Source organism: Calonectris borealis, chromosome 14, assembly GCF_964195595.1.
Source record: "Calonectris borealis chromosome 14, bCalBor7.hap1.2, whole genome shotgun sequence".
In the NCBI taxonomy this organism is placed as follows: Eukaryota; Metazoa; Chordata; class Aves; order Procellariiformes; family Procellariidae; genus Calonectris; species Calonectris borealis.
Window position 1 is genome coordinate 19,007,102 of NC_134325.1, and position 14,995 is coordinate 19,022,096.

At 44.6% G+C, this 14,995-nt stretch overlaps 1 protein-coding gene across 1 annotated transcript in view; it reads right to left on the minus strand.

Annotated features, from left to right (window-relative positions):
* Nucleotides 1-1,452: 1,452 nt before the first annotated feature.
* Nucleotides 1,453-14,995, minus strand: part of ABTB2 (ankyrin repeat and BTB domain containing 2) — a 139,654-nt gene continuing 126,111 nt past the window's right edge. Inside the window, exons 8-17 of the mRNA XM_075163398.1 lie at nt 14,784-14,880; nt 13,396-13,531; nt 11,353-11,579; nt 10,385-10,563; nt 9,238-9,343; nt 9,028-9,130; nt 8,266-8,356; nt 6,368-6,436; nt 5,406-5,519; nt 1,453-4,151 (exon numbers count right to left, since the gene is read on the minus strand). Of these exons, the coding sequence (XP_075019499.1) occupies nt 3,954-4,151; nt 5,406-5,519; nt 6,368-6,436; nt 8,266-8,356; nt 9,028-9,130; nt 9,238-9,343; nt 10,385-10,563; nt 11,353-11,579; nt 13,396-13,531; nt 14,784-14,880 (1,320 nt within the window). The 3' untranslated portion in view covers nt 1,453-3,953. The remainder of the gene's footprint in view (nt 4,152-5,405; nt 5,520-6,367; nt 6,437-8,265; nt 8,357-9,027; nt 9,131-9,237; nt 9,344-10,384; nt 10,564-11,352; nt 11,580-13,395; nt 13,532-14,783; nt 14,881-14,995) is intronic.

Sequence of the window (14,995 nt, forward strand, 5' to 3'; positions counted from 1 at the left end):
ACCAACAGTAGGAAAGTGGACAGCACTGAAACGATTCCAGCCCTGGGGCCGGGTGTTGCTGCTAGCAAGGCCTTTTTCCCTGCTGTGCTGTGATTTTTCATCATATGACAGAAACCTTTTTTTCTGCCTCTCTTTTGCTCGAGCAAATAGTGCCGAGTGCAATATTCTATTTTTTTTTGCTGTGGATTAATGGATCCCTTATACTCACACCCGCCCTTTGGGGAGGCAAATCTAGCTCTTAAGTCCTCTTCTCTGCCACGGGCAGTGGCGACAGCAGCTTGCTGCCCCTGTTCCTCCAGGGAGTCGCCACGCTCCTCTTTTCCCTCTTGTGTCTCCTTGGCTGTCTCTGTTCGGCAGGTGCAGGAAGCAACGTCTGGTGGCCTGGGCCGCATTTGGTGAGGGCAGAGGGCCAGTTAGTAGCAGTGCTGCCTTAGCCAGAGCTTGCCTGCTGTGCAAAGGCTTATTGTAAAGTGAAAAGGTTTTGTTTTAGTCTGAAAGTCATCGAGCATGTTCAGGCAGATGTGTGAGCTCTATTTATTTCCTCTGCTCCATGAAATGATAGAATTATGGCCAGCAGTTTTGTGCTTCCCCAAAGCTGGGCAAACTCTGCTGTTACTTTCTAGGACTCCAAGGGCAGCGCTGTATAAAATAGAGGTGGTATGGAACTAGTCTCATAAGAAATTTCTATTTAATCTACTTTTTAGAGTAAAAGTGCTCCAAAGGGAATCTTAGGTGTTTGTATTCCATGATTCTTGAGAACAAGGCGGTGTTTGTATTGGTGGGTTTCCAAGCATGCTGGTGTAATGGCACAACGCAGGAGAAAGCACCCCTCATCCATCATTCCCAGCAGACTTCTCTCGGATGATGTAAATCAAATGCTAAGAAATGCTTGTGACAGTAGCTTATTATAGAACTGGATTTCAAGTCTTGCTACACCAGAGAGATACGCTGCACGGGTCCCTTTGTTTAGACACGTGGTGGGAAATTCAGCGAAAGAAACAATTACGAAGAGATTCGCAGCAGCCAAGTACGGGTTCTGGCTGTATTAATGGTTTCCTCTGAAATGTGCTCAGTGTCCTAAGAACGTATTTGAGTCCTGTAGAGGTAGCACCAAATTCAGTTACAGCTCAGCCATCACCCGCAAACTCGGTAGGCGTCTGCAAGATTTATGGGGTAAACTTGGTGGGGGTGGGGGGGAGATATTTCTGGGTCAAATTCTTGCTCTGACAGCGGAATTAAACCTGTGTATTTCTTACCTCATAGCTAAATAAATGCCCTTGCTTCCTGTAGTGTTGCATGCCTGACTGTGTGTGGCTGTCGGAGTGTTCTTAAATGCTCTTTGCTCTGACATGAATCCTGCTACTGCCACGGCCAAGCACCAGCCAGAGCCATTTTAGCCTTTTGGGTTCTGAGGTGACTCGGAAGGGAAGCGTTACCTGCTTTTTCACACTCTGTTAGCATTTGGGAGGGAGTGGATCAGATGTTTAACTTCTGAGGAGCGCTGAATACCTCCAGGTTAATAGTTGCTTTAACCCTCACTGTCTCTTCTGCTCCAGAGAAGAATCCGAGAATTAGGATTTTTCTTAGACGCTACTCTCTGCTGCTTTTCAGTGGAAAGCAGGTAAACTTACTTCAGCTAGGGAAAATGCAAGTTAAACTTACTACTTCAAAAAAAAGTTTGAGCCTAGGAAGGGGAAATGAGTGCCTCTTTATCCCTTGTTTTAAAGCGTAACATTAGGTATATAGTCCAAAACAAATTTAAGATGCTAAAACTGCAACTGCCTTTTCCACAGGAGTGTCTTTAAATATATTTTTTCTCGTTGTTAGAAGAGCAGAATAAATGAATAAATAACAGCAGCTGTGTATTTTAAAATTACGTTGTTAATAAAATCCTGGTACATTTACATAAATGACAACATTAATGTACAATTAACAAAGCATTGTAATATTACAGCAACAAAAGAGGACCTACATATTTGTACAGACAGCTGGAGCAGCTACTTGAAAATACTTTCCAAGATAAAGCCTGTTGTGGTATTTTTCAGGCAGACCAGTGATAATTCTGAAACACCTGTATGGCTTTCTGATAATAAATAGGGTTATTGAAGCTGGTGATCTTCAAACGTGGATGTGTACCTAAAGCACAAATCGGAGTGTGCCCTGACCAACTTGTCTGTCAGCTTACTGAGCCTAGATTAATCATTCTTATCCTTGCATGCAATTTGCCTCTGATGTAAATCCTTCAAGAATGAGGCGATGTCAGATTTTGATGGATTTGTTGGGAGGTGCTGCAGTTCCTTCTCCTTCCCTTCATCTACCTAAACCACGTCTATGTCGTGCTTTGGAGCTTGGGCCCAGCTGAGCCTCCTTCTTCCAGTGTGTTTAGTTACAGTATTAATTGCTGAATTTCTAAGAAGCAGTAGATCTCCACTGAAAACTTGGCTTCCTCTTCTCCTTCACCCACCTATAAGGAATGAAAGCGTCTTAGCAAATGCTTTTGGTGGGTGCTAGCAAAGATCAGCGGGAATAGCTGAAGGTCTTTCCTCAAAGCTATTGGTAAGAGCAAGGTCTGTGTTTTTACACAACTAACTGCCTTCCTATGGCTGGGATTATTTAAACACACACACACAAAAACATTGCTTCGGACTCAGAACTGTAGATTAAACTGTCTCTTTTAGTTCTCCTAAGTCAGCTAGAAGAAGGCCTAGAATGAGTCCTTTTGGACCAGGAACATCCGTCTGCTGCAAACAAAGGAAAAATGTGACTCTCGGGCGTTCGAGCTGAGGCACCTTGTTTAAGTGCTGCTGCCTAAATGTTAGACTGCAGCCTGCCTCTAGGAGCAGTCAGGTGCCCCCCTGAGGTAGCGTATCTGTGGAAACAACATCATTCCGTGGATGAGGCTGCGGAAGCAAAGACTAGCGGTCAGAGCTTCTAATCCCAACTAGCTCCTGAGAGAGAACAGACCATCAAGCTGTATGTTCCTCGGGGTCTTAGGGAGACTTTTATTGCTATTTATGCTATCGGACAGTTTTTCAGCATAGTGCTAGCTCCTACTACACCTGAGTCTATTTTAGAGAGCATCTTTTATGGTGTCAGGTCTCACAGATAATGTTCAGAACCAGGTTTTTAAGGTGAAAGTGATTGGGACTATCAAACCTTGATACTGAAAGGATAGACAGTCTTTTTCGCCCCCCCTCAAAATGGATCCAGATTAACAACTAGCACAGTGAAACTGTATTAAAAAAAATACAAAAAACCAATTCTCCCCTCCCTGCCCCAGCTCGGTTCTTCATATTAGGTTTAAAGAGTGAGTAATTTCAGTTAGTATTAGTTTCTACTCAGCTTTGAACATCTACAAAATCTCTCTCTCTCAAGGTGCAACAGTTTTGGGGAAAAATTTACGTCAGAGTCTCTTGACATGTATAGACACTGGTGTTTATTACGATAGTGAAGTAGTTTGTGTATGCCAGCCCCTGTGTTCAGACAGACGACTCGTTGAGTGGGCAGTGGTCCATAGGGTTAGGAAACTCCTTCTATGCAGCCTTTTTACAAGTAAAACATCTATGCGTATCGACTAGGTGGCCATTATGATGTGTAGACAGACACTTAAGACTACATATTAGGTGTTGGCTCTAGGTAAATTGCCTCACTTCTCTATAGCCCTGCGTTGTGCTTGTTTAAATGGCAGCGTTGATCTTCTCTTCGGTTCAGGTTCTTCACTTGCATCCTCAGTTCTTGTTGCGCTGTGACAGTGTTTCTGTGACAGTCGTGGCGCAGAGAAGCCAGCTCCCCCTCCCGCAGTGGGACGGGGCACAGCGCCCTTGCCTGGGGGGTGTCTGTTGCAGGGGACTTTCGGCAAGATCCAGAAGGCAAACAGGAAAGCTGCAGCTTTGCCTGACGACGCGTCCCCGTGCAGTTTGAACCAGTGCTCCTGCCACTGCCCTGTTCCTGCTTCACACCCTGGAGGTGACGTACACAGAGTGCAGGCGGCCGGCCAGGGCTGTCTGCAAGTCCCGCAGGGGGTCCAGGCCTTGCACTTTGCTGTTCCTGCTGTAGATCAGCTGTTTGAATGAGTCCTGTTCCAGAAGAGAGCTCATGTGTTTGAGGAAGAAGCCTTCACAAAAAGAGGCTAGCTCAGGTGCGTTGTGAATCTGCAGAAAAGAGGAAGATCAATTAGCCTAAAGGAGATGCCTGAGCCTCTTCTCATTTCTAACGCTTTTCCCTTTAATGTTTTCTAAGACAGAAAAAGGACGGTAATAACAGTGGAAAAGCACTGCAGGTAGGACCAGTGATGGCTGGTAATTTCTTTTGGTGCTTTTTGCAGGCACAGGTGTGAGCAGGGAGGCTTTCAGGCTTCTTTTAATTCCTTCCCCTGAGGGCCTGCTGTTGGCAGAGCCCCTGGCCTCGCTCCAGTCTCTTCCTCTTAAAGGAGCAGAGCAGCTGGCTGATGAAGTGGCCAAGATGCCCGTTTAGCTGTGCAGGCGGGGAGTGCGTGTGCCGCAGCATAAAACACGGCGCTGCCAGATGGTGTGCGCAGCTCATGGCAATAAGAATATGGTTCATAGGACGCCAGCCGAACTCCTAGAAAAAGGAGCTGAATATAGGAAAATAGGGGTGTTGCACTTCTATTTCTGGCTGTGATCGGGTTCCCTTTGCTTCAGAACCAGTGGGGGAAGCTCAGTAACAGAACAATGAAACTCAAGTTTAGTATTAAGCAGCACTGTGCACGCACACACCCCATTTCTGGGAACTTTGTGCAAATAGTAATTTAAGGACAAGTACTAAAGGCCAGTAGGGAATGCTCTCTTCCCCCTCTCTGCCACAGCACGGTTAAATTTTAGGTCCTGAGAGAAACCAGCCCGAGTTCCATGGAAAAAAGGGATCTGACCCTGCAAACTTCCATGAGTGGCAGAGTGTTTCTCCACGATTTAACTGATAACATGGATTATTTGCTATAGAGGTGAATATCTATGTCACACAACAGTATATATGCTAGTTCTGGAGCTGTAAAGAATATGTTTTAGCAGTAGGAGTGCTAGGAAGGGGGTTACTTCTTAGCTGCTGTACTATGATCAGTTGCCCCTGCTGCTCTGAGGATTTGAATCTCTCGGGCTTTGCTGGATGATGTTGCTGCACCAGCCTGCTAAGACACCTCTCCCCTGCTCTGTAGGGACCTTGCACCAGTTTCATACATGACTGCTTTAGACAAGAAAACATACTAGGGCTGTGTAGGACTTTACAGACTGGAACTTGAATACGTCTCACTGGTGGTTGCGGTTGGGGTCGAGTTACCAGCGTAGCAGGTGCCCACTCTGTGCCTGTTGTATTCAGTTACCAACACGAGACTGCAGAAAGCATGCATGCTGTTTCATTGTCATTCTTAAATAAGGCAGTTTGGCACATACCTTTGCATATTTATAGATGTTAACGGAGTTCTCCATGCTGATCGTCTGGGCACAGAGGATTTCACAGTGCCTCTGGAGGCCATCCAGTTGAAACAGGCTGGCAGCCGACAACAGCTATCAGGACAAGAGAGAAGCTATTTGAGATCATGAGCCTCGAAAGGCTTTAGGGAAGGGAAACAGACAGAACTGATGATTTCCTCTCCGAATGATCTCTGACTCCCTGTTTTAAAGGTTGAGTCCTCATGAAGGAGCAGAAAGGCCACTCAACACCTAGCTAAAGCGACAGATTTCCCCTCTTAGCAAAGGCTTGCTCCTCCTGCAGGAAATGCATTTGTGCTACCTTCTGTCACCATGACGTACGAGCTCTAGACTGCTCAAAGCCCCCTCTCCTCTCCTCAAAAAAAAAATAGTTGCGTGTAGTCTTTAGCTGCAAGCTTTAATTTCACCGGACGACTTGTGACTGAGCAGCATAATTGTAAAAGGGCCTATTTGTAATGCAGAAGTGCTCTTAGTCCAGCCTTTGCAGTACCGCCAGCTGCTCTGCAGAAGTTCAGCTTGAAATCGGTCGTTTCTCTACACTCTCCAGCCCCTTGGCGTTTGGGCTGCTGTGGGCACCAGAGCTGCTGATTCAGCTCCACCTTTTCTGTGCCCTGCCAAAAGTGCAGCACGCCCGCTTCCTTCCCCCAGGACAGAGAGGACGTGCAAAGGAGGCTCCCACCCAGCTCCGGGTACCAAAAGCACTGTAGCGATTTCCCTCCCTGCTGCCGCCTCGCCCCCCAGCCTCTCATGGACATAATAAAACATAATTGGTGGTTCTTATTTCCAAGCAATGGTGTTTTGAAACTTTAAGCTCATTTCAAAGTGTAAAGTATACTCCTGGATTGGAAGCTTGCTGTTAACTCCTTTTAAGCTCTGTTTATGCCCCAGTGCACTTGGCAAGACTTAGAAGAAAACACTCTCACCTCTAAGATATCAGTGGTGGGAATTTCCATAGATTCTGTTCCTCCATAGTATAAATACTGCATCAGCATCTGAAACGGGAAGAAGGCCAGGCATGAAGCTGTTATCACTGAAGTCACAAGGGGCTGTGAATGGCTGCGCTCCCCTTCCTGAGCAGACGGGAACCGCGTGGTATGCTGGCTCTCGCCTCCACTGTTGGCTTTTTTCCCTAGTGTTGCAAATCTGCTGCTTTCTCATACCCTTTTCTTCTTAGGGCTCTGAAAAGGGCCCTGTTGAGGATTTTAGGCCGAGGGTGACAGCGTGTCTCTGAGCAACACAAACGTCCTTGTAAAACGGTTCTTTGGATTCGGTTTTGTAAAGCCTTGCAGGCTGGTCACACGCAGAGCTGCCAGCTAGCTGGAGCGCTGAAATCTGCCACGCCATGAGCATGTGCGTCTCGGGGACCTCCCAGCCACTTGCCTCCCCTGCTGTGCTTCTAATCAGCTTCCAGCCCCCCCATCAGGGCCGGAGGAAAAGGCCTAATTGTTTGCAGGGAGAGCGAGAGGCAGCTTCTGCTCTTTGATCTGCATGTGCGCACCCCCAGCTACACCAGTACTGCCTTATCTGGGGAACGACTGGATTTGGTGTTGGAAAGAGAAGTCATTCCAGTGTCCTGGGTGCTGTGCAAGCGCGTGTGGGGATTGCACGCCGTGCTTACCGTTTCTAAGAGTAGTGGTAACAAAACTAAGTTTCTACTTTTAAAATTGCCTTACTTGTATAACGGAATTACAGGGGAGCAAAGCTGCTTTCCAGCAGAGCCGCGAGCAGAACACAGATCTCTGGTGGCTCAGCATCCTCCATGCGCCATAACTGAGATTGCTGTAGAATGCCACCATCTCCTGAACTCATCTGATTTTATTTACCATCAAATTGCTTAAGTCCATGAAGTATTTCACTGTTTTAATTCTTTTTGATTTGTTGCTCTCTCCAGCGAAGCAAAAGTTTATCTTTAGAAACCTTTTGATGTAAGAATGCTGTTAAGGAGGCTTGTTTCAATATACTTTTTCTGTCATGGCCCGAGCTGCAAAATTTGGATGTCATCTATCCAACACAAAACTCGTATAGCCCCTTTCAAGCAGAACAAAGATGTTCTTCCGGTCAGCTTCATCCCCTCTACGTGAGATGACAGTACTGCTGACCAACAGCTTTGCTGTTTCGTTTGCTTGTAAAAAGAGAAGGAAAAGCCTCAACCCTGTGGTGGAACAGTTATACAACCTGTTCTGCACTTCAGATTTCCCTGTTCTGTACCTCTCTTCCAATTTTGAAATGCAGATCTGGAAAGCTGGAATAACTTAACTGTCACATTTCACTGCCTTGTTTTTTCCCTTGGGGGTGTGTTAAGAAACCTGCTTTCTCTCCATTGTGAATGAACCTCCCTTAGGTGCATTAAATATGGAAATGTCATAAAAGCAAAGTGCAATTCTCAATTTTGAGCCTTTCTTCAAAGGGACACCACTGAATTCTGATCATCTGATTTGAATTAATATGAAGCCTGGCAGTCCACCTGCTGTAAATAAGTTTACTTTTTGCTTAGCGCAGCATGAAAATGGTGCCTTGAAAAGTATGAAAATGGTGTCTTAAAAGTACAAAACTACTTTCAGTAGAAGACTAGTTTCTCCTGCTTTATGGAGGAGTCAGCTGCCTAGTAAGAAAGTAAGAATATAGGCTGGAGGTTTCTGTTTTAAGGTTGGTCCTAGCTGAAAAGTTTTGACAAAGATCAGAATACTCCTGAAATACAGGTGTGTTGAAATGAACTCCACCTCTACGTGTCAGTTACCTGTGATATTAAGCCTCGGCCCTCTTAGCTTCCAAGTATGTGAGAAGATGAGAAGAGTAAAGAAAGGTAGAGTAAGTTACATACCTTGAAAATATTGTATTTCATATCGCTGATTTCAACGGTCTTGCTGCCATGGCTGTCGTGTTCTGTTTTATTGGTCATTAGCGTCTTAAACCTGAGAACGGTTTTAACAGATTTCTGTATTAGTGCTTCACATACTCATTACCTATTGACAAACAGCCTAAGCAAGGGGAAAATAAAGATTTTTCTTGTCCTTGTTTTCAAGCTGAAAATTGAAACGTTTCTTTCAATTTAATGAGAATTAGTTCAGAACTTCAGGGACAACTTAACCTGTAAACGGCTTGAGTCTGATCCAATCCCACCCTATAACAATTGCAAAACACTGTTACTATGCCAGTAACGGAGAAAGAAACTAATAACTGCAAGTGTACCAGGTCAGGGGTGAGATTTCCAGGAAATCTGGAGCAAGTGTAGCTGTAGCCAGCAAACTCTGAGCGGGGGAATGGGGAGGCAGTGAATGGCTGGATAGGTACGCTCCAACTACTGCACAGGGTTTTAGGGATAATTACTGGTTAGTTTATGTCAGCAGAGCTCTGGGAATCTCTAACACACACTAGGAGTGGCTAGAAAAACTCATCTTTACTCTCCTACTATTCTTAACAGTAGCAAAGAAGATGTGGCTTGGTCCTGCAGCTCTGAATTATGGTCTGTAGTCGTATCCTTAGCAGCTGCCTTAATGCAATGAAGGAGCGAGAGCTAGTCTCACAAATGAGATACTGAAGGGCCAAACCTTCCTGTAACGCTTGGCTGTGGAAAGCGACTCACCTGTTAGATGCAGTAACCAGCAGGACTTTGTGTGCATAAAATAGCTTTCCTTCTACTAAGAAAGTTACATCAGACATTTCTTTGTTGTTTAGAAAGTGAGGATCTGTCAGGGTAAGGAAAAAAAAGAAGAGGGTGAATATTTTTTGAAACTGGATGCTTTTTAAAAAAAAAAAAATCACAAGAACTTCACTGTTTAGGTGAGCATCTTACCTAGCCGAGCCGGCAGTGTCTTTCGGATTTCAGGAATGCTGGGTATCGGACTGCTGCCGTAGCAGTGGGTGAAGATGGATGCAAGCTGCTGATTGATAGAATCATTCTGTAAGGAGGATGGAACAGGTATCGTCAATCGGCACTTTGTATTGGGCAGGTTTCAAACATGCTGTGTAACAGTTCACTTGAGGCTTATAGCAACTGCACTCCACAAGAATAACCTCCAAGCAGAGGGACAAGAGCATGATCTGAACAAGTATGCTCTGACAGAATTCTCTCAGCAACAGTTTATGGGACAACCTCTGTCAAGGGAAAACGAGTCCATCAGCAAAAGCCCACCCGTCCACTCGCTCTGTAACAGGTAAGCCCACACGCATGTTCTCAGCAAGGTTCCATTCACAGTATCAGTTCGTTGTCAGATACCAAATTCGGGTTCCTAGTTTGCAATTGTTTTTAGTTAGCCAGTTAATATTTCTCGCTTTTGATTTAAAGGACAGTTACAATGTACGTTGTAGTGACCAATTATGGAGGAATGGAGCTGTATATACTCCTCAGCTTCCCCTGTCTGTGCATTTCAAATGTATCCCATCCGCAGTCAGCAGGCAGGCATCCCCCTCCTAACATGAAGGGCAACAGCCTCTTGGAAGAGAACATGGTAGAGACCAGGTGAACTTATCTGCAAAATGGGACAGCTAAACGATATACCATGGTTCAGATCTGTTCTAGACACGCCTTGAAAAGGAAAAAACAGTCATGGGCAACCTTTAAATGAAAGAAAAAAGTAGAAAGAAAATGTCACTGAACAAAAGCATTGTTCAGAAAACTCCTAGAAGATACTATTGAGAGAACCTGAATTGCCCAGTACCGTATTGATAACCCTTCCTCTTACACTCGCATGGTTTCAAAAGCGAGTTGCTGAACTGGACTTCAACAGAATAGCTTTCACTTCTATTGAAATTAACGTCTACTGTGAGGACTGCTTTTGCGGGCTGTATACGAATTTAGATAAATGCTATCAGGGCCATTTTCATACCATAACTCATTAGGGACTTCGCATAGGCATTCACTTGTTCTTGTTGTGCACTACCTTGTACAATAGCAAAAAATAAACACTTGATTTTGATACTGTTACAAAACTAATAATTACTTTGCTGGTTTTGAGGATATCAAACATGAGCTGCAACCCTTCATTAACCAGTTCTTCATTATAGTCCTCTTCCTTAATGGTGACAAATTCCCGCAAGAGGGTCTGTACAACTGAGTAACGAGACTGGTAGAAGGTTGTCCGTAGTGACTCGATCCACACATGGAGCTTCCACGGGACTCCTGTAGCCACGGCAAAAAGGACAGTGACAGATGATGATTTGCTGAAGTACCTGTGAGTAGGTAGTTCTGCTGCTATTTAACACTTAGTGGCACTGAAGTAGATCTTTACATACATCCTAACAGCAGATACATTTTTGTCGTGATATTAAAGATGACTGAACTGGGTCATTGACAGATTACGTGACTTATCTACAAGAGCAAAGGATTGGACCAGGACCGTAACTTGAACGTTTCTGCTGATTGTTAAGGACCAGAGACTCCCTATTGTGTATTTAGCTTCATGATTAGTCAGAACTACAAAAAAATTTGAACTGAACTTGTAAGAATACCTAATCCTATGCAAACATGGTGCGAGGTCTTTTCTCCTGGTTACCTGTCACAGTCTAGACACACAAGCTTCAAACCTTCTCTTTCCTACCTTTAGATCACATCTGTTCTTTCACCTTAAACCATTTAACTCTCTGATGTTATCTTTGATTTTGAGACCAGCCTCTTTAACATTGAATTTTAGGTGTTAGAGTATCTGACAAAGAGACATGCCCCTTGCTTTTGATACTTGGGAATAGAGGATCCAGCTGTAAGTAAGGGACATCCTAGATCAGTGGGAATTTGAAAATATTTGTGAGGAGCCTTAAACGCTTTTTTTACTAAATTAGACAGCTAATTCCCATAAGCTTGGGATAGCTTTGCAGCTGGGCTTGCAGGTTCTTCTCCAAGTGAAAGGGGTAGAGGAAAAACCTTTTCATGCCTTAAATGTGCACAATGCTTAAAATAAAGAGAACACCTTACCAAGCGCCCTGAGCTCCATGGTGATGTCTACGTAGCCGTGCTCAGCACTGTAATACATGGCCTCCTGCAGAGCCTTCATTCTTGTTTTACATAGCCTGACTTGCCCCTCGCTGGAGCTGCCCTGGCTGGAGGTGTCACTCTCCACTCCCTCAGCTAAAATCTCCTCCAGTGAGAGGACATCTCCCTTCAGCTGCTGGGGCTGGGTCAGGAGCTTGCGCAGAACATTCCTGAGGAAGAAGAAGAGATATCACTTGTTAATAAATGAAATATCAACAATTCAGACAGGACTATGGTGATTTGGGTTTAGGGGTCTGGCTTAGTAAATAATAATTTCCTTCCAAAACATAGACAGCTGGCAGATACGGAGCAGCATTTAGAACACTCGTCCTTCCCTGTCCCACATGCTAGAAATCGATGCCCTGGTAGCAAGGGCAAAAGAATGGAATATGCTCCGCTACCTTAGTGGTACCGGGGCATATTTCAGCGTGTTAGGGCAAACTGGTTTTTGTTGCAGTCTATACTTTGGCATAGAAGCACACTTCCTTCTGCCAGCCCTGAGTGTGGTAACATCTCAAGCTCTGAAGTAAGATTTACCAGAGAGTGTCTGTTAGAACCCTTGCTGTTTTCCCAAATGACCATCTTCAAGCACTGTTATGTTGTTTTAGTCACTTCTGTGTCAGTAAATAGAAACCATTAAAAAAATGATGGTCCTGCATCACTAAATCCAGGGAGAATTTTTTTTTGTTTGGAATTTCACACAGCAGTTGCAAGAAAGCTTGCATCATTGGTGTCCTACAGACAGCTGGAGCCATCTGCAGCAGACATTCCCCATCCCAGCAAGTCCACCCGAATACTCAGCTGTGACACTGAACTGCCACTAGCTGGTGCTCTCTTTGCGCCCACACTACTCACTATGTCTAAAAAATGTTAATTTTGTGCTTTAGGATCACCTTGCCCTATCCGATTGGAGAATAAGCCTTAAATTTCACAGTTTGCATGGTTAGATATTGCAGAACATTGCGGGAGGGGAACAGAATTGGGAACAGAACAGTGTTTGTGTAGTTTTACACTGTAAATAACTGCATTAGGCCGTTCCAGCTTTGCAGAGTTTGGGCCATTCTCCCTGGTGTATCCAGATGTGCGATGTACCTGGAGGTGCAGTTTTGGCACCACTGTAAAGCACAGCTGTGTTCAAGCAAGGTAGCTACTATTTAACGTGCTACTCGAGGGCCAGCTGTACTGCAGTAAGACCCTGTGATATCTCTCTGCCCATCTACATGGGCGGTTTCAGGGCTGTTTTAATTGGCTTGTTACGCTAACATTTTTTTCTGGGAACAGAAGGATTTCTGGATGAGTTTGTAAGTAACGTCTTATTTCTAAATAACTACCCTGAAAACAGGGTTGGAAAGCCCAGGCTGGCTTTTCAGCATTTTAATGACTGATCTCTTGGTCGGCCATCCAAAAACCAGAGATGGAGTCAACCAAATTCTGCCGCAGATTATGTTTGCCACCTTAATGTGATTAGATTCTGTCTCAGAACATGAACAACAATCTCATAATCTACCCCTAGGTGGAAGTTTGTCTGCTCACGTATGGCCTAGAACCAGCTCCTACTCACTCTCAGTGCTGCAGAGCTAGACCAGCAAGTGAGAGAGTAAGAAAAAGCAAATATCTTTCTGTTATATTTTGTGCTTTTGACTAAAATATAATCCCTTTCTTATATCAAAGTTACAGTTGCTGAATAATGAAAGTCTTGCATCATTTTTTTCTCAAAGGGATGTAACAGAGAGCAACTATCAGTTTAAAGAATCTTTCAGCTCCCCAAAATGCTCAAAAGGCACCACCTACATCAGAATCGCAATAGTCTGAGAAACTGTGCTGCACTAAAAACTGGTTGCTGTCAGGAGAGTCTTAGCGTCATCTTCTGAACTATACACCCAAGGATTTGGGTACAAGACATGTAATATGAAGTCACATAGGAATACCTACAGTGATAGCCTCAGGCAAAAAAAAAACCTGTTCTGAACATGAACAGAGCTTTACCTGTGCCCATGTGCAGCTGAGTGACTGAAGCAATTCATATCTTCGTGAAGCGATGAAGACATACCATTGACTTCCAACATACTCAGGAGTGGATCGGCACCCCTGCTTAGCAATAAGCTGACCAACTCGTAGTTCCCTAGGAGAGAATTGACAGAAACATAATGATGATTCCATGTCTTTTACCTCTTTGAAAGCATATAACACAGGACAGGTAACAGACAGACTGTACCGGCAACTTTTATGCTACCAACTAAGGCTTCCAGAGCATCCTGCAAGCATGCATGAGGCTTCGTAACATCTCGGAGAGAGAAACTGAGTCACCAAGCACTTAAATCACCTAATAACGCACAACTAGCTAGAGGCAGGATGAAAAGAGAATTAAACTGGTCTGGTGCTTTCAATACACCCCAGCAGACGTATGCAACCAGTTTAACTAGAGTCTCGGCTGTTCAGTTGGTGGATGAGGGTAACAGAGAAGGCCAGGCAGGAGCACAGCTTCCTAAAACCACCCTGCAGACAAGTATATCGGTGCAGTCCACGTTCAGCCGGGCCTCCTTTCCGCCGTTTTCATTAGATGTACTAGTGAGTGGTGGCAAGAGACCCAGCACAATGAGTATCTGTCGTTGGGAGGGGAGGAGGCCATTTTTTTTATCCCTTCAATAAAGCTTGGTGCAGAGCAAGCCAGAGACTCGTCTTCATAAACACACAAAAATGAAGCAGAAAGAAATGAAGGAAAAAAAGTAAAAACAGTTAGAGGTGAAAAGTGTTGAAAAACAACAGGTACTTTTAGGCTAGCACAGACTTGTTCACAGAATGCTAAACTCTTCTCGTGACAGTTAGGTAGAAGAAATGCAGAATTTTACTTGTATTTAATAAATTAATAAAACAAATTTCTTTATATAGCTGTTATTTTTCCCCAGGCTGAATTTAAACTTGTTAATTTTTGCATCTGGAAGTTATTTAGATCCAAGACATGCCTAGACTAGACAGTAGCTGTTTTATGTTTCTTGACAGTGTGCTGTGCAAGGGAGTTGTTTCAGGCAGCTTTACTATGGAGGCCGCTGGCAGGAGGTGAGTGCTGGGACTAGTTGCAAAAGCAGACACTCATTTAGTGCCCATCAAGCTCTTGCCACATGACGACGGCTGTGAGTTGCTGCCAACCCAGACGGGGTTCCTACTAGTGTTTTAGAAATGAAAAAAATGCTGACTTTTTAGTAGCCAGCTCACTGTGCTACTCATTTGATATCTTTACCATACCCGTGGTAGGGTAGAATGCACTGCAAAGTCACTCCTAACGTGTCTTACAGATACCGGACCCACGCATGAATTGGTTGTGGTTGTTCTGTGGTAGCAAGAGACAGAGCGTGCTGCGGCTGCACTGAGCTTACCTGCTGCTGAAGCCAGCTGAAGTGGAGTCTCAGCGTAGTTGTCTTCTCCACTGTTAACGGCAGAGCCCTCAACGTGGGCACCGGCATCCAAGAGCAGCTGCAACAGACACAAGAAAGACAAGGAGCTGAGAAAAGAGCAATTCAGAAAGACAGAACAGAAGAGGCTGTGTGTTAGAAAGGAAAACCAGCAGATTCATAGTGAAGAGCGCATG